Source organism: Panthera uncia, chromosome B4, assembly GCF_023721935.1.
Source record: "Panthera uncia isolate 11264 chromosome B4, Puncia_PCG_1.0, whole genome shotgun sequence".
Taxonomy (NCBI): Eukaryota; Metazoa; Chordata; class Mammalia; order Carnivora; family Felidae; genus Panthera; species Panthera uncia.
The window spans coordinates 114,963,490-114,982,818 of NC_064809.1; the positions used below are offsets into that span (position 1 = coordinate 114,963,490).

Genomic DNA, 19,329 nt, shown 5'->3' on the forward strand with positions numbered 1-19,329 from the left:
AGTCCACAATTGTAAGGTGGACAGTCAGGATCATGAGGAGGAAGGAACCCTACAGGTATAGCCAGAAGCTCTTATCCTTAGGCAGTTGTGAGGGATGATGCAGTGAGGAGAAAGCAGTTGTGGACCTGCATGCTGTTTGGAGACTGGAGTCGGGAGACCTCCAGCACATCAAGGACTCACCTGCTTAGGTCAGGCCCACTGAAGATAATCTCTTTAGCTTAAAGCAAATTTATCAGAGACTTTAATTAGTACCGGCAAAATCCCTTCATAGTGGCAGCTATATTAGTGTCTGAATAGCTGGGGTGACGTGTGTGTGTGTATGCTACAAAATGGATACTTCCCTCCCTTTGTTCTCATGGTTCAGCTTAACCAAGTTGACCCATCAAAAAAGCATCATATTACCTAATCAATGTCATCTTTTGGAAGTTTTATAAACTTCTGAAGTTTAGTATACCTCAAACAAACCTATTCTGACAAGTGTTCCACACTTCATTTGGTGACAGCACTGTCCTCCTAGTTGTTCAGGCAAAACACCTTAGAGATACCCCGGACTCTTCTCTTGCTTTCATACCTCACTTCAAATTGGTTATCAAATCTTCTACCTTCAAAATGTGTTCAGAACCTGACCACTTCTCACTGCCTCTATCACTCCTTCTCTGATAGAGAAGCCACTGTTATATTTGCTTGGATTCATGCAATGACTTCCTAATCAGTATTCTTGCTTCCAACTTCCCTGAACCCCTGCCTCCGGCCTAGTCTATTCTCAATGCAGCAGGTAGAATGACCTTTTAAAACCCTAAATCAGATCATGCCATTCCTTCTTTTTACGCCCTATAGCAGCTTCCCATCTGATTCAGAGATAAAGTGAACATCTTTATCATAGCCTTAATGTTCCACATATCCCCCTGTGATTTCAGTGACTCATCTCTTATTACTCCCCTGCAGGATTCAGGGAAGTGCTCTGTTCTTTAAGACGTTCCTGTCTTGGTATTCTTGCGTTTGCTGCTCCCCTGCTTGGAACATTGCTCCCCCCCCTCCAATATCCACACTGATTTTTACTCACCTTTCTCTAGTCCTTGCTAAACGTCACTTTCTGTATGAGATGAAGAAATTATGAGATATTCTGTATGAGATAAATTTATCCAGTATAAATTTATGTACCTGTTTGCTCTATTTCTGTCTACAGTGTTTATAAGTCTTCAATGTACTCTATAATGTACTTCTCTGTTTTGTTTATTGGATTTCTACTTCCTCTAGAATAAGTTCCATAAAGTAGGAACTTTGGTTTACTTTGTTCACTGTATTATCCTTGAGCTTAGAGTAGTGACTGACACATAATATTTATTTAATGAAGCTGGGAGAGGGGAAGGACTAGGTCAAATAGGGCCTTAATAGGCCATGGGAAGGAATTTGCATTTTATTAGACTGTTTATGTCTCATTGTACACACACCTACAAGGGGCAATCTACATCAGACTGAGATGTACACACACCTACAGCATCTACATCAGACTGAGATTCAAGGAGGTCTGTATTTTGAGAAATAGGTTAGTTCAAGGAGTAGGAATGGAGAAACAGGGAGAAGAGGTTCTTAGGCCTTTTAAAAGAATTTCTTTTTGTCTAAAGTTTTTCTGATTTCAGATATTTTACAATTTTAGGACTTAAGTATCTGTTAGAAAATAAATTTTTAAAATATTACAGAGGAAGTTAGTTCTGAAAAACTTCACCAGGGAAGTTTAAATTGCATTAATTATGGGTAGGGTGAAAAACTCAGCCACTGGAAAAGCAGCCTATATTTTAGATATGTTCTAACTTGCATAATGGAAGATATATTTAGACTTGTGGATTTATAGAATATCAGAAAATCGTATTTTAATTTCTCTACATAATTTGCCTAAAGCTCTTCCAGCTGTGCTGTACAAAAGAAATATAAAGCGGTATGTAGCAGCTTTTTTCCCTGAAGGTTCTCATGATCAAATGCTACTCTGCTAGTTTTTATTTGTAGCATCCTTTTGTACTTTTTTTTTTGACAACTGAAAAATAAGTAAGCTAACTTTTTAGCTATAGATACCTGTCTAAGTAATATTTGTTTTCCTTTTTTAAGATAACCTGCCGAAATTTCATTGGGAAGCAGCTCAAGATTAATCCTCCAACAAGTGAAGAGAAAGATACAGGAAGCTGCACAGATTTCTTTAAAAAGCTTATCTATTCAGGTTGGAACCATTTTAGTTTGAAGCTTTTTTTTAAACCAAGGTTTGCTGTTGTGTTCTGCATGTCAGATCCTCCATAATTAAAATGTTTTCCAATTCTCTTTCACAGGTTTATTGGACTGAAAATAACCCATTTGATATTTACCATCTTCTGTTGTTATAAATGTCATATAAGGGGAATTAAAACATATGTTTTGATTAGTTTAATCTGTAAGTTGAAGGAGGGAAAGGAGAGAAGGGGAAAGGAAAATTATTTGAAAAATAAGCATGGAAAAAACTGTTTTGCACATTTCCCCTGTTTTTATCTCACTTGGGAACTTTTCAAATTGACCTTTTACTATTTTCTTTCAAGCTGTGCCTTGACTTCCGTAATAACTCCCATAATCAATATAGATTGTTCTGTTGGCTATATCCTGGTCAAGTTGTAAGTCTCTTCGCTAGAGCACATGAGAAGATGAGGAGACATCATGGCTCCTTTGCTCTTAGCTGAGAAGCCCTCTTGGAATATTTGGTCAGTGCAGCCTGTAGGAGAGGCAATAGAAAAAAGATGAATATGGAGATAATGCCTTCTCACAATTGCACTTTTCATGTGTCTCTGTTTCTGGTATAGGAAAGGAATGCAAATCTTCCCTTTGACATGTTAGGATTCTTTCATTTATCTATTGATTTTATGTATTTATGTCTGTATGTATATAATCATTCATTCATTTAGTGCATCAGTTAGGTGGCCATTCAGTCATTCAGCAAACATTTACTGAGTGTGTACTGTGTGGTAAGTCCTGTACTAGGTCCTGAGATTACAAAGAGACTAAAGATTGAGTGAGGCTAAAGATTTATTACACTGGAATTTACAACCCATTGAAAGAGACTGATAAATAAGCCAGAGATTATAGTATCAGGTGATAAGATCTGTCATATTATGACTACCCCTGCTGCTTCTGCTGTAAGCAACAGTAAACAGCATCGCTGTGCATGTAGGTTAGTGGAGCTAACGTAAAAAGGAAAAGGCAAAAACTGAGGTTAGGGAGGTTGGCAGGAGGGTCTTAGAAGGCAGGATAAAGAGATTCAGATTTACCTGGAGAGCTGAGTGGGGCTAGTTAAAAGGATTTAAAGAAGGAAATAAATGTTCATTTTTGTGCTTTTGACAGAACCTCAGGCAGCAGTGTGGGGAATCAATTGAAAGCATGCCACATGGAAGCGGAGGAGTGGGTACGCCTAACTTGTGTAAAAGGCGTAATGAAGTCTTGGACTCAGGCAGCGAGAATAGAGGAGTAGACAGATATGGGAGAAAGGCTGAAGAAGTCCACAGGACTGTTTCTATACTGGTTAGCCGTAGAAGGGAGGGGTCCAAGATGCCTTGGTTTCTGGCTTGGGTGGCTAGATAGATATCATGTCTTCACACTACAGGGAAAGTGAAGGGAAGACCAGGTGAGAGAAAGCTACTTTGAAATTACTGAGTTTGAGGTGCCAGGATGATAACTGAGTAGAACTATCTAGTATATGCTTAGATAGACTGGTCAGGCCCTCAGCAGATTTGTATTTTAATCATCAATATAGTGGTGGCGGTTGAAATCAGGGGCTTGTGTGAGGTCACTCAGGGAGAGTTATGTGGAGTATAGACCTGAAGATGGCTTCACTTTGGAAGTTGAGTCATCCAGAACAGGCCATGCTATACAGTAGTAATAAACAATCCCCAAATCTTATTGCTTTCCCACAAGGGAAAGTCCATTTTATTGCTCATGCCACTGTGTTCAATGGGGTTGAGTACTGAGCTGCTTCTCATCATAGGTTGATAGAATCTCCATCTTGACACAAGCTTCCATGATTGTTTCCAAGGCAGGAGGGATAACGCTAATTTACCCTCTAGAGGAGTCATACTGAGAGGATGGGCAGAATGGAAGGAGAGAATGGGCCCAAACACAGGAATGTTTATAGGTGGTAAGGGCAGAAGTTGAAGGTGTTCTCATTGGGTTCTGAAGATTTTCTTAATAAAGCAAGGGGTTGAGGGCATAGCCAAGGTTGCTAGGGTGGGAGATTTCAGGAGGAATGTGAAAGAGTGGCCTGGACCCTGAGGGAAATAAAAGGAAGACAGAAGGGCTTCAGAGCAGTGTGGAGGCTCCAGTTGAATGAATTGGTAACCACAAACTTGTGGGTTTTACTTCTAATGATAAATCAAATTATCCTCTCATACTCATTAAATAATGGAGTTCTAATCAGGTTGTGATTTGTCCTGAGTATATGTTCTTCTTTTTTTTTTTTTCTTAATGTTTATTTTTATTTGAGAGAGAGAAAGAGACAGAGTGAGTCCCAGCGGGGGAGGGGCAGAGAGAGAGAGAGAGAGAGAGACAGACAGACAGAATCTGAAGTAGGCTCCAGGCTCTGAGCTGTCAGCACAGAGCCTGACGCGGGGCTTGAACCCACAAGCTGTGAGATCATGACCCAAGCCAAAGTCGGATACTCAACTGACTGAGCCACCCAAGCGCCCCTATGTTCTTCTTTTCTTGATCATACCTGTCAAACCTCTGGAGATCCCTCAATTTGGGATCTATAACTCAGAATGTGATTTATATTATCCCTTCCGTCCTGAAAAGAATGGGCAACAAATGTGAGGAAATGTGTCAAAAATGCTTATTATCAAAAATGATGATTAGCACCTAAGGGCTAAGAAAAACATGCCTACCAAAATTCTAGACCTGTGTGGCCAGTAGGTCTTATTGATGATGGATTCAATATGTCAGAAAAGCACTTTGCCTACTTGTTGTTAAACTTACATTTGGAAAGGCGAGATGGTGGGTAGTGGAACAGAAAGGAAGGAAGGTAAAGCCAGGCTACCATGATTATTTGGGTTAATTCTCAGTGGTGGTGGAGGTATAGTCCATTTGAGCAATGACTACAGCAGGAATATAATCTAAAAAATATTGTAATGGCAGTAATAATGAATTGGGCCAGGCACTATATTTAGCACATGATAACCATTAGCTTTTTAAGTTTTTGTAATCTTAAGAGATAGATATTATTATGCTTACATTACAGATGAGAAAGTTAAATGTTACTAGTAAGTTAGGAACTACGATTCAAACCTTAGTCTGTCTAATTGCTCAGCCCATACGCGTTCCACTAAACTACCTGGCCTGTTCACCATTTGTCTCCTCTCAGATTAGTCTCTCCTCTAAACTGATAGCACTCAAAAAAGTTTTGCCATATATCAGTGGTCATGGGGAGACAGATACTTTATCCTGACTTATTGTAGTAGTATGGTAGTTTTTAGATGATCCTGCATACTAATTATAAGTTTTACATTGGCCCATTATCATTAAAATCTTGACATCAGAGTTATAGCTCTTTATAACACTCTAGGACCTTTGTGACTAGGAGCATATTTTGGCCCACACTTTTGGGCTTATTTGACCAATTTTTAGGATGGTGATTTTTTTTTCAGTGTACTGAACTTATATCATTTTAACACATTTATAAGCATGATGGGTCTTATGTATGTCCTCATAACATGTTTGCAATACTTTTGAAAGACCAAGTATACTCTTGATGGTTTCCACACCAGATTGCTGCTTTAGAACATCATAGATTTTCTTTTGGCATAACAGCATTGGGTGGTAATGCTTGATACATTTAATTCTTCAGAACAGATATTGTAATGCTCCAGTGCCTACAAACATTTGGTGTTCTCATTATTTAACAGCATTCTATTCTCCCTCTAACTATTTAATAATGCATATGTAATTTGGTATAGTCTCTGTAGGATGTAAAGAAGTGAGAAAACCTCACTTTATAGATTATTTTTTGTATGGATGAGTAACTTGCCTGCTTGTTAAGCTTCACAGGGGAGATGACTCTGTGAATATGCCTTTTATTGTAGCTGTTTTTGCATTCTGTCTAGGATCTGTTTCTTGAGTTTTGACCTTATTGGTATTTAAGTTATCTCTGATAGGGTTCTTCAGTCTTCAGGTATGTTGGAACTTTCAACCCTTTGGCAGGTGTGTTTTTTATTACAGCCTCTGGGCATTTGGACTGATAAGATCATATGTGTAGAAAGCAGCTCAATCTTATATCACTCCCAGGGGTTCTTCCTTGGTGAACCTATTTCTCAGGAGTCATTGGTGCTTCAGTTTTAATGAGTACATCAGTACAATAAGAGACACAGCAATTCTTTTTTTTTTTCCTCCGTCCTCTTCCTCTCCTCTTCTTCCTTTTCTCCTCCTTCTTGTTCTTACCCACCCTCCTCCTCTTTCTCACCCTCCTCCTCTCATTCTCCTTCTTTTTCTTCTAACCTATTTCAAACTGTTGAGGTTATTAGTGCCTTTGAAATAGTTTCTTGAGTTATTCATGGAAGTCTTCAGAGAGGAACTCCCACTTGAGACGGGGAAGTATGGACAAGCCTCCGAAGCTAATGATGTGTCTTCATTGCTTTCACTAGTTATTGCATGTTGATAGCACAGAAACACCAGCAGAATCCTAGTTAGAGCACAGGAAAAAAGGTCTTCTAGGGCTTGAAAAAAAAGAAAAAAACAACAACAAACTGAAATGTAGCTTAGGAAAAAAAAGACAAGGAGGAATGATTTATAAGCAGATATTTGATAAAAAGTGGAAGGATGATTTTATTGAGGTCTCACATTTTAAAGATTGCAAACATCTCCTGTTCCTCCTGTCCTTCTGATTGTCCCAGATAGCAGATGCCTTTGCAAATTTTTATTCCAGAATGAAAGCTCCATGAGAGCAAGGCATGTGTTTGTTTTGTTCACTTGTATCTCTTCCATGACTGGCAGAGTGCCTACTACTGGTAAGTGCTCAATATATATTTTAAAAATATATGACTAACAGACAATATGTAGCTGCCGTCTATTGAATGCTTACTCCCTTCCAGGCACTATGCTAGACACTTGACACAGGTTAAAACAGTAATACTCAGAGGTAAATATTATCATCCCAATTTTAACAGAGATTGAAAAGTAAGGCCTAGAGGAGATAACTGTCTTAAAATAATATTACATGAAAGCTTCCAGCTTCTACCTTTTGCTTTACTTTCTTAACTTCTTTCCTGGAAGGAAGCTCTTCCCCTTTCAGTCTTTAAGGAGAAAAAGATAAAAGCCAAGCTCATGAATTCTTGTAGGAAAAACACAGAACAGGAACCTTATAATCTTTAGGGCGTTATGTGTAAGAGTGGGGGTCGGAGGCATGCCTTGTCTGGATCATGCAGGACTGTGCGTGGGTAGAGGAATGGGGAACTGAGGGAAGAAAATGGTGGGCGCAGGACAAAGTGGACAAGAGGGTGAAATTGGTAGGGTAGAAGAGAGCTCCTGGGGAGTTAATAAGAGCTTCTGTCACCTAAGTGTTAGATTCTCTTCAATGTGTGGTAGGCAAGAAGAGTGAACTTCCTGGGGGGACATGTGGTTCTCTCAAGGTGGCCATGTGCTGGGTTTGACCAGAACCTCCAGGATTTCTAGACATTTCCATCTACTTTGTCATATATTGAAAGATGTCTCTATGACCATAGAACGTAACTGTGCTACTATTTCCATCAGGACCTTCCTGGGCTCACAAGGACCCCAGGCTTCTTCTCTCATTAACTTTTCTTAGGCTTATTTATGTTCTAGTCTCAAAGGTTTCTGTAGTCAAATTAGCAGCCCTCAAATCTGGGTCATTGCCAGTTACACAAGATTTGATGCCCCCTGGCAAACTATCTGGAAGAGGCACTGAATTTGAAGAGTGGTTGTCTCTCATGTCTTCTAAGGGCTTAAAACAAGTTGATGCCCTCAAGTTTACTTTTCCTCCTTTGTGAAGTGTGAGTAATAGCTATCTCTACTAATTTGTAAGGTGTTATGAGAATCAACTGAGATTAAGATCCATATAAGTGATTATTAATAAAGTTAATACCAGCCATTTAGCTTTGAAAATATTTATCAACACATATCACACAACAGGCACTGTTCTAGGTCTGGGTTGATAACAGCAGACAAAATGGACAAAAATCTCTGCCCTCATGGAACTTGCATTCTCGTGGCAGGAGACAATCAATAAACAAACAAAACACATCAGTAGATGATGAATGCAGTGGAGAAAAAAGAAATGTGGAGATTGGGATCACCAGTTCAAATAGGGTGATCAAGGAAGGCCTCCTGAGAAATTAACAGTTAAGCAATAACCTTAAGGAGCTGAGGATGCAAGCCATGGGGATATCTGAGGGAAGAATGTTCTCGACCAACGTGAACCACTGGTAGGGGTTTGCAGAAAATCCCTTTGTATTGGTTTAATTTTTTTCCAGTGAGGCAGGAAGCAAGGTCATTGACCTGGAAAGGACAGGGAAGAGGTAATTCCTAACTTTTTTCTTTGCCACATAGCCAATTGACCACTCTTCTGTCACTTCTAACATTGGAATGTTCCCTGTGTCCCTCCCTCATTTCCATTGCTACCATCTTAGTTGAATTCAAATCACAATATCTGTGGTGTAGCTTCAGTCCCTCAGCTGCCAGCCTTAATCTTTCTTCTCCTTCTCCTTCTCCTTCTCCTACTCCTTCCCCTTCCCCTTCCCCTTCCCCTTCTCCTTCTCCTTCTTCTTACAGTACTGTAGGTATTTTTATTGAAAAATGTCCATCCTTAGGAAGGCCAGGCTGGCACTGGAATGGTGGCAGCAACAGGCCGGGCCCTGGGAGGTGATATTCCACAGCCTGGTGGCTTTGGTTTATTAGCAGCAGCCACCAGGCAGGCTGCCACCCTCCTCTTTCTATTACAATCTGCTAACTCTTCCTAAAATACCAGTCTCTTTTTGTTTGTCCTGCTCAAGACCCTTCCTGTACTCCTTATTAGAAAGGATGAAGGCGACTTACAGAGGGAGGGCTTCAGGACTCCAGAAAACCCCTCCTTGTTCAGCAGGACTGGCCATGTCATCTCACCGCGCCCTGACTTGCCATCCTGACTCCTGCTTCCATACCTATCCTTGCACAGACCAGTTCTGTGACCCAGGAGAAACCACCGGACTTTCTGTGCTTTATTTCCCTCCTCTGTAAAATAAGGATATCACGGTATGTACCTTTTAGGGTTGTTTTTAGGATTTGATGAATCTATCAGAGTAAATCATATAGAATAGTTCCTGGTATAGTATAAGTAAATGCTCAATCGACCTCAGCTATTCTTATTCTAACTACCTCAACCCCCTTGCCTCCTTCTTCCTAATCAAATCTTTGCTCTCCTTTAAGACACAACTGACATATCTTCTCTTGCACGAAGTCTTTCTTGCACATCCTCTCCTCCCTATGCTGATCTCTCTTCTCTTTCCCTCGTTTTGGCACATAACCAAGAACTCCCTGTAAATATGAGTCTAATACTCTGGGGTCAGAATGCTTCATCTCTTCAGCTAATCTGTGAACTCTCAAGGGCAAAGGTAATACCTCTTAGCCTCCTGTGGCCCCATTGCCTTGCAAGTTGCTGTACTATCAAGTCCTCAGATTTTACAGGGGCCATTCACCTGTTCAACTTGTTGAAGAACTAAATTCCTTTGTTATTTTATCAGAAGCGTGTATTCCTTCTTTCCTGTGTGCCCGTTTCACAGTGTATGGCTGAAAATCTGCAGCCTGATTCCTGACACCGTCACTTCTTCTCCGGGGACCTCGTGGCAACTCTCCGCTCTTTGTGGCCATTTTTCAGTGCTGTTTTTAGTTCCACTCCCTTTTATGGCCTCATCTTCCTTTCCTCTGCACCCTCCAATATTAGAAACCTGTCTTTCCCTTCTCTTAAGAGAGCACTTACCCATCCAAGCTTCTTTGTTTCCTCCTTTCGTCTCTTTCCCAAGGCACCTCTGCTTTGAAGAGGCTGCTGAAAAGGAGTAGATTATTTCATCTTTTATGATCAGCAAAAGAAAAAGTAGGAGGCTTCATAAGGAAAATTGGCAAGATCTAAAGTTATTTGCATTTCATAGGAATCACAAGTTTTCTAAGTTTTTTTTTCTTTTTTTAAAGAACTTTCAAATATACCACAAAAATTTGATCTGAACGTTGAAACACCTGCTGCAGACCTGGGGGCTTTGAATTTAGCAGCTTTAGTTTGGGACCAAGACATTCTCTGAATTAGAAAGTCTTTTGCTACTAGTTGGCTTGCTGCAGCATTTCATCCCCTGGTATTCTTCTCTTTCCTTTCAGAATATAGCCACGCCAAAGAGCTCATCTGTGTGCCCGTGGACGTGACAGACACTTTGCGATGTTTTAGACAGACTTTGGAAAAATCCAAATATGATAGCAGATCAATCCGACACAGCAGAAAATTGCTTTCGTTATTCCTTGCACAGACACAAGGTAAAATCCTTGCTCTATACCCCTTGCTTTTTATTGAAGGGAGAACACTACCCTGTGGCTCTACCAGATTCTGCCATAGACCCCTCCTTTCCCCCACTTACATGCCCACTCCCTGCTGCCCCTCACTGTCTTCCTCTTGTCTAGTGGATCACATCTTCTCCCTCACAGTTGATTCCTAACCAAAGACTGTTTCACTCATCTGCTTTCATGCTTTCTGTGAAACTGGCATACTCCTTTGAGTAGATGCAAGAAGAGTATTCGTTAATTTTTTGATATGGTACATCTATGTTCTTATCCTTCTCTTTGCAAGTATGGTGCTATAGTCATTCAAAAATTTTTTTTCATAAGTAGATGAATTGATTCATACTGACTTAACTAGAACTCTACCAAAACCCTACTTTATCAGTGTCAAGGAAATAGATACATTTTAACATAAGCATCAATAAGGTTTCTTATTAATACCATAGATTTTGATCTTAGAGATTTCTTTTAGCTCGAAACAAGATATTCACTATCATTGGTCACGTCATATTTATTTGTTTCTTGCCTCCTCAACATGTATTGATTTGTGAGCCCAATCAAAGCAGGGCTTTGAGTGGTTAATTGGTAACTCCAGAGGGGAAGAATGTACTCAAATTTAGGTGGGGAAAAATCTTGACTTATGTATGTTTGGGTTATTAAAAATGTGTTAAAGGGGCGCCTGGGTGGCTCAGTCGGTTGAGCGTCCGACTTCAGCTCAGGTCACGATCTCACGGTCTGTGAGTTCGAGCCCGGCGTCAGGCTCTGGGCTGATGGCCCGGAGCCTGGAGCCTGCTTCCGATTCTGTGTCTCCCTCTCTCTCTGCTCCTCCCCCGTTCATGCTCTGTCTCTCTCTGTCTCAAAAATAAATAAACGTTAAAAAAAAAAAAATTTTAAAAATGTGTTAAAAATACTAATACATGTTTACAATCCTTGCTGTTTAAATTTATTGGAATAATAAAAATAAACTTCAAGAATAAACTTAAATTAATAATCTTAAAATAACTATATTTTAAAGTTATTAAAACTAGATTCAAATGTATACCTAACATGCTAATATTTACTGAACTGATCTTTCAGAAATTTGACCAATTTTATTTTCTTTACAATCACTGACAGAAGTTTTACTTATGTGTGTATATATGTGTGTATGTATTTTTTGTTGTTGCCCCTACTTCCCCCCCAAAAAGCACTTGCCATAGCACGTACCCACAGGTTTTGGTTGTATTGTCTATAGACTCATATTAAATCAGCTCTCCATATCATGTCTCAATTTCTTTCAATTATGGCATATATTAATAATGGCTAAGGGCATGAATAAAAACAAGCAAATACAATTCCTCAGAGTGGATTAGACCTGTTCACCCTGAACCTCACCTGCTATTAATTCTCAGCAGTTTATCCCAGTCCTCGGGCTGCAGACTTCAAACTTCACGTCGGCTTCTCTTTCTCTGCAGCTTTCGACTACTTCCCCTAGAATAGTTTTCCTTTTTTTCCTGTGTGTTCTCTGATCTTATAAAGAGACTGATTCTTTTCCATTTTCCCCCCTTAGGTCAGAACTAACTATGTGTTCCTTCTATCCCAGAGGTCTCTACCCCAGAGGCAAACTAACATCTTACTGTCAGAAGCCCTTAAAAAAAAGGCAAACCCAAACCATGTAACTTCCACCAATCCCCACGAGAAGCAAAGCATTATCTCAACATCACTTTCTGGCACACTGCCCCTCCGTAGTGTTCTTTACGAAATAACATGAGCAGAGAGCCTGCCCACACATACCTGGGCTCCTCAGAAATGATACTAGATGCTAAATTTAAGGAAACGATGTCCCTCAAACTGCAAAGAAGTCTCACATATATGCAGAATTTTTCCTTTTCTTTCCCTGTCCATTTCCTCTACCTTTCCCCTCCTCATCACTTTCCCTTCTTTCTCCTTTTTGAATTTCTTTAAAAATGTTTTTTTCCCATGACTTTAGGAGATAAAGGAGGAATAAACAATGAGAAATTTACCACTGGAAAGGTGGAGTTTTGCCTGGGGACAGAAGAGATGCATATGCCAACACCCCCTGACCTCTCTCAGGAACACTTTAGAGTTTTCAGTTCAGTGGAAAAAAGTAAACTTCCCTATTCACAACTCGGACTCGTAATTTCCTCTTATTATGAAACTATTGGTAAGATTAGTGTGATCTTCTGCATTAATGTTGAGATTGTATCTGGGCCTGAAATGCTACCTTTAGAAGTCAGATAAGAGAGGGGCACCTGGGTGGCTCAGTTGGTTAGGCTTCCGACTTTGGCTCAGGTCATGATCTCATAGCTCGTGATTCCGAGCCCTGCGACAGGCTCTGTGCTGACCGCTCAGAGCCTGGAGCCTGCTTTGGATTCTGTGTCTGCCTCTCTCTCTCTGCCCTCCCTTGCTCATGCTATGTCTTTCTCTGTCTCTCAAAAATAAATAAACATTAAAAAAATTTTTTTTAAGTCAGATGAGAGAGCTTGAATATAGAATCTTGTAGGCAGTGATGGGGCAGTGTCTTCCAGCTCCTCCCCTTCCTCACTTTCCCCCCCTGGCTGTCACCATGGTGAGATGCAAGGTCACTCTTCTGCTGATCCTCCTTTGACTGAATCTGCGAACCGCTTTTTGGAATGTGACCACTGTTGTGTTTTGTTGCTCTGCCCTAGCTGATCACACTTTCTTTGTCTTTCTGCTTGGTTTGGCTTTGCTACAAATTCATCAGTGTAGAATGGATAAAGAAATTGTGGTTTATATACACAATGGAATACTACGTGGCAATGAGAAAAAATGAAATATGGCCTTTTGTAGCAACATGGATGGAACTGGAGAGTGTGATGCTAAGTGAAATAAGCCATACAGAGAAAGACAGATACCATATGGTTTCACTCTTATGTGGATCCTGAGAAACATAACAGAAACCCATGGGGGAGGGGAAGGAAAAAAAAAAAAAAAAAGAGGTTAGAGTGGGAGAGAGCCAAAGCATAAGAGACTGTTAAAAACTGAGAACAAATTGAGGGTTGATGGGGGGTGGGAGGGAGGGCAGGGTGGGTGATGGGTATTGAGGAGGGCACCTTTTGGGATGAGCACTGGGTGTTGTATGGAAACCAATTTGACAGTAAATTTCATATATTAAAAAATAAAAAATAAAAAAATAAAAAAACAAATTCATCAGTGTATACACAGTGCATGTTGTAGACCCAACGTCCCTCCCTCCCCTTTTTATAACAGACATTTAGTAATTCCCCCTTTACTCCCTGGAATGAAATGTATATTTAATATAATCTTTCTACACATGTTATTTAAAACAATAAATACGAAGCTCTAAATATAAAATAAAGGGTACACAATGTTATTTTATAATAAAAGAATCTATTTGTGGCACTTAGGTGCTCAAGCACTAGAAAGTATAATGAAGCAATCAGGTGTTCATATCCTGTGTTGTTTAATCGCCATGAATGTTATAGCTACAAATGCAGATTGATACCAGTTTATTGTATTGGTGATGCAAGTACTGTCAGCACTGTTAATTTTGGTGACAGTGGTTTTCTAAAATGGCAAATAAATGTAGGTAAAACAAAGCACTACAGTGAGTGGTTGCATTTCTGGGAAATTCAGAGCATTCTGAAAACATACAAAAATGACCTATTTATGTGTAAAATGCAGTTAGAAGTTAGACTCAGACAATTTATATGTAGGTTTCTCACCTGTTTTCTTAATTGTGGGGGAAAACTTCTGTGCATTACAGGCAATCCAGTGTCTCTGTTCTTCACCTATGAAATGCCGGGAGATGCCCCATTGTGACAACTAACAACCTTCCTCAGATTTCTAAAACACCCTGTAGGAGACAGCACTGCCTTCATTAAAAACCACTGCCACGTTGGTTGGGTTTTGTTTTGTTTTGTTCTGTTTTGTTTTTGCTAGACATCTCTGAATTTCATTGGAGATTTATGCATTTATCAGAAACCACTCCCCCATCCTGTCCAAATTCAGATGCTATTAAAGATGTGCTTTTTTTTTGCACTTGGGTAAAGGGAAAAATCTGATATGCTGTGATCTTGTCACATCCCTCCTTAAAAACAAAGCCTTCAAGGCTTCCCATCTGCTATGGAATAGCATCCACATTTTTCCACCAGGCATCTAGACGCCTCCATATAACCCTACCACTATCTCCTTCTTCACACTCCCAAGGAAACCATAGTCCAGCCACCCACATCATTTCCATATACACCCCGCCCTTTCTCTCTTGCACGCCTCTTCTGAATTTCTCTTTTCCACCATTTCCACCTGCCTGACTCTTATTCTGCTTTCTCCATGTTCCTATCTCTTAGATCCAGTCTCTCACTCCACTATGTAAATAGAATATCATTTGCTCTCTTTCAGTATATGGATCACAAGACATGTGAAGGCAGTATTAGCTTGCAGTTTGCTTATCTCCACAGTTAAGGAATGACGCAGCTTAGAATATTCTTGAGACTGTAAGGAAGAGATTTCCTAGGAACTGACATTTGTTCTTTTGCTTGATTAAAAATACAGATGTTCTCCAAGCCTGCAATAAAAGAAGTCTTAAAGTTCAGGCATTGCATGAACTGGGAAGCCTTCTCATCTTTGCTGAAAAGAAAAGGTAGATTTCTGGGAGCCAGTAGAACAAGGGAAAACTTGGGTTGTTTGTTTGAAAACATTTATAATTATTGTGAAAATATACTGTTTTTCATGAATTTTAGTTCTTTGATTATATCCCATTGCTACATTTTATTCTTCAAATGCTACCTGAGAGAAAAAGTTATGAGCATAAATGGTATAGATTCATTCTCTAACATTTTAATTAAAATGCTTCTTCAGTGCATTTGCTTTCTCTTTTGGAAGCTAGATTTAATGACATAGATCTCAGAAAACATGTTGCTTGATGCTCTGTTTCTCTTCTAGGGCTGCTTTTAAATGTTGGTGCCAAGCTCTTGATGGCATATTCAGGAAACAAGATGTGCTGCATACATGGAAAGAGTTTGGTAGCTCGCTCACCAATGCTACCAATAGCTATTTACCTCCAGGTTCCAAAGATTATAGTGAGGAATTTCTGTCAAATGTTGGCATTTGGGGATGTTTGCAAGGAGCGGTCATATCAGCAAAGATAGCTCAGTGAGTGTCACAATGGGGCGAGCTTCCTTTGGTGGGGTGCCTACCTGTCCATGTAGAGCACCATGCCTCAGACGCATGGGATACGTGGACAGCTATGTCCATACCATACAAAGTTATACACTTTCTTTGTTTGTGATGTGTATTATCTATGGCCATCTCTTCTTCCTATAACCCCCTCCCCCACAGTGTGGGCATCACATGGGCACAGATCTTTGCTTGTTCACCAGGGTATCCTGAGTGTCTGGCGTGGAGTTGCCATTTAATAACTACTTGTGGAACAAATGACTGAGCAAGTGACCAGTTGGTATGGGACCAAGACTAACAGTGTGGAGGCAGGCCGACTTGGGCCTAATTCAAGAGCCCCGTCCTAAATCTGGGGTCCTTGGCTGGCTCCTCATTCTCTCAGAGCCTCAGTGTTCTCATCTACGAACTGGTGGCAAGAATTATGTGACACACCATATTAGTTTGCTAGTGTTGCCATAATGAAGGACCAGTTTGTGGGGAAGTTATTGTCTCATAGTTTTGGAGGCTTGGATTCTTACGTTAGGATGTTGGCAGGGTTGGCTTCTTCTGAGGCCTCTCTCCCTGCTTGTAGCTGGCGGTCTTCTCACGGTGTCCTTACATCACCCTCCCTCTATGCATGTCTGTATCCTAATCTCCTCTTCTTACAAGGACATCAGTCATGCTGGATTAGGGCCCACCTTAATGACCTCATCATAACCTACTTACCCCCTTTAAAGGCCCTATCTCCAAGGACAGTCACATTCTGAGGTTATTGGGGGTTAGGACTCCAAAATATGAATTTGGGAGGGGGACACACAATTTAGCTCATAACACATATCGTATTAGTTTCCTAATTCTGTAACAAATTATCACAAAATTAATGGCTTAAAACAACACAGATTTATTATTTTACAGTTATGGGGGTCAGAAGTCCTAAAATCAGTGTATTGGTAGGGCTGTGCTATTCTCTTGAAGGCTCTAGGGAAGAATCTGCTTCCTGGTCTTTTCCAGCTTCTGCAGGCCTTCTGCCCTCCTCAGCTCACAGCTCCATCTTCTTTCTCCAGGATCAGCAGCCTATTATCTTCCTCTTTCTCCCTCCCTCTTTGTCTCTGACCTCTGTTTCTGTGTTCATCTCTTCTTCTATGACTCTGACTCCACTGCCTTTCTCTTGTAAGGACCATTGTGATTACACTGAGCCCAAACTTAATTTTAATCACCTCTGTAGTCTTTTTTTTTTTTTTATTTAGGGCCAATATAAGGTCAATTTTATTACTTTCTTTTAATTTAAATTTTAATTAGCTAATATACAATGAAATACTGGTTTCAGAAGTAGAATTCAGTGATTCATCACTTACATATAACACCCAGTGCTCATCACAAGTGCCCTTTTTAATATCCATCACCCATTCTAGCCCATCTCCCACCCACCTCCCTCCAGAAACCCTCAGTTTGTTCTTTATTGTTAAGAGTCTTTTGTGGTTTGTTTCCCTCTTATCTTTTCCCCCTTGCTTCCCATATGTTTATCTGTTTTGTTTCTTAAATTCCATATATGAGTGAAATCATACGGTATTTGTCATTCTCTGATTGACTTATTTCTGCCATGAAAGCAACATGTTCGTAGATTTGGGGGATTAAGGCATGGATCTCTTTGGCAGGGAGTGGGGAGTATTATTCAGCCTGCCACACATAACATATAACACATAACATATGTGAAAGTCATCACAGTGTCTTACACTTAGTTAGCACTGACAAATATTTTAAATACTTGAATAATGTGAGAAATTTTAAAAGTATGGAAGCAGTAGAGGTACAGGTTTCTTTCACCTCTCCAATCACATTTTTAGCTTTCCTGTAGAGTATGGTGGGCGAAAACATGCACGGTATTTTGATCTACAGAGAAAATTTAACAATTTATATATAAAGAAAAAATTCCAGAAGAAAATTAGCCAAAATGTTACCAGCAATCATGTTTAGGTGGTAAGATTATTGGTGATATTTCATTTTATATATGTGTGTGTGTGTGTGTGTGTGTGTGTGTGTATATAAATGTCTGTATTCTAGATCTTATATGAGAGCATAGCACTCTTAGAATCACAAAGACTATTTTAATTTTAGAAAATCTGTGAGTATTAGAGATGTATTTATATAAAACTATTATTGGAAAATTGTCTATGAACCCATTTCTTTTTGTTATTTAGATTTATTAAGATCTCAGAGGTTGACGAGAGAACCAACTGTTGCATTTTGTCTGCATTACTCTTTCAGGTAACACTTTATGTATAGCTTTCTACAGTAATGGCCGTTCAGTCAGGAAAAAATAAAGTGCAGTGGCTTATCATATTCATAAAACTCATAGGTAGGAAAATCGCGCGGGACCTTGATGAAATAGCATAAGCCCGTCTTTCCTTCACTGGCTGAACCCCTGCGGCATTTTCACCTTGAATATTCAGCAGGGTCTCTTTCTCCTTTAGACTCCGGAAGGAGTTTTGCAGATAGGGAAACTGAGTCTCTCATCATTAGTAAGACTGTGTTTCTAGTGAGCTGCGAAGCCTGTCTGTTTGACTCCAAATGGTTGCCTTAGGTTACCTCATCTCTAACTAAAGTTTTCCTCTATTGCATGATGTGAAGTATACCATATAATGAAAGCAAGAAATAAGTTGAAGACTACAGAACTATAGTGTTGGCAGCTCTTAGAATTTTGGTTTGACTTCACTGAAGAAGAAAGTAACTTTTATCTGAAATACAAGACATTTTGAGATGCAGGGATGTAGCCAGGGGCCTTTGCAATCTACTAAAGGTTCTGTTTACTTTGAAGGGTGGACACCCTTGTTCTGTGTATCAGACGAGTCTAATAGTTTATGCAATCTGGGTAGATGAGATCTCTGGAAAGCCTTCTCTGAATATAAGGCCAGACTTTTCACTTTTCTTAATGTTCCATGCACCTCTTGCTTGTGCTTTAAAGACAGGAGGTGGAAGAGGCAGGTGTGCAAAGGGAATGATAATCTGATACCGACTCCTTATATACTGCTTGTTCTTGAAGAGAGTGCTGTTCATGTTTTAGAAAATAAGCAATTGGAAAAATTAAATTTTTGCTTACTATGGACATACTTTTTCAGTAATACTATACCTAAAATGAAAGCTGGTGGCATTTATTTTAAACAACTGTTAATTTCTTTATGATTTTAAAGCATATTTGTAAAATTAAAAACTTAAACAACTGTGTAGTGTTTTAGAGTAGGTACCTGATAAATTTAATGAACAATCTGGTTAAAATTCTTTTCTGATATATACATTAAAATAATTTCATAATGCATTTGTCATCATTTAATGTTAATTACTTAACATAAGAAGTACTCCTAACTGTAAAATTCAAATTTGTGTACCAGTGTTGTTTCCCAGCATCAAATACAATATTGGTCATATAAATTACCTAAGACATACTGGTGAAATTAGACAATTCATCTTTTTGCTTAATTCAGTTAAAAGTTCAGAATTACTGCTGCCTAATTTAGACTTCTGAAATAACTTGTTATCTCCTCTACTTGTAGACTGGTATAGCGGAAAGAACATATTTATTTTGATTTAAATAAGTGTGACTTAATCTTCTTTCTGCCGCCATTAGCTGTGTGAGCTCAAATAAGTTAATTGTTTAAGCCTCCA

At 39.5% G+C, this 19,329-nt stretch overlaps 1 protein-coding gene across 1 annotated transcript in view; it reads left to right on the forward strand.

Moving 5' to 3' along the window:
• The window catches only part of CFAP54 (cilia and flagella associated protein 54), a 289,637-nt gene that overhangs the window by 155,871 nt on the left and 114,437 nt on the right, over positions 1-19,329 (forward strand). Inside the window, exons 39-44 of the mRNA XM_049626709.1 lie at positions 2,104-2,212; positions 10,357-10,509; positions 12,500-12,694; positions 15,067-15,154; positions 15,457-15,666; positions 17,868-17,934. Of these exons, the coding sequence (XP_049482666.1) occupies positions 2,104-2,212; positions 10,357-10,509; positions 12,500-12,694; positions 15,067-15,154; positions 15,457-15,666; positions 17,868-17,934 (822 nt within the window). The remainder of the gene's footprint in view (positions 1-2,103; positions 2,213-10,356; positions 10,510-12,499; positions 12,695-15,066; positions 15,155-15,456; positions 15,667-17,867; positions 17,935-19,329) is intronic.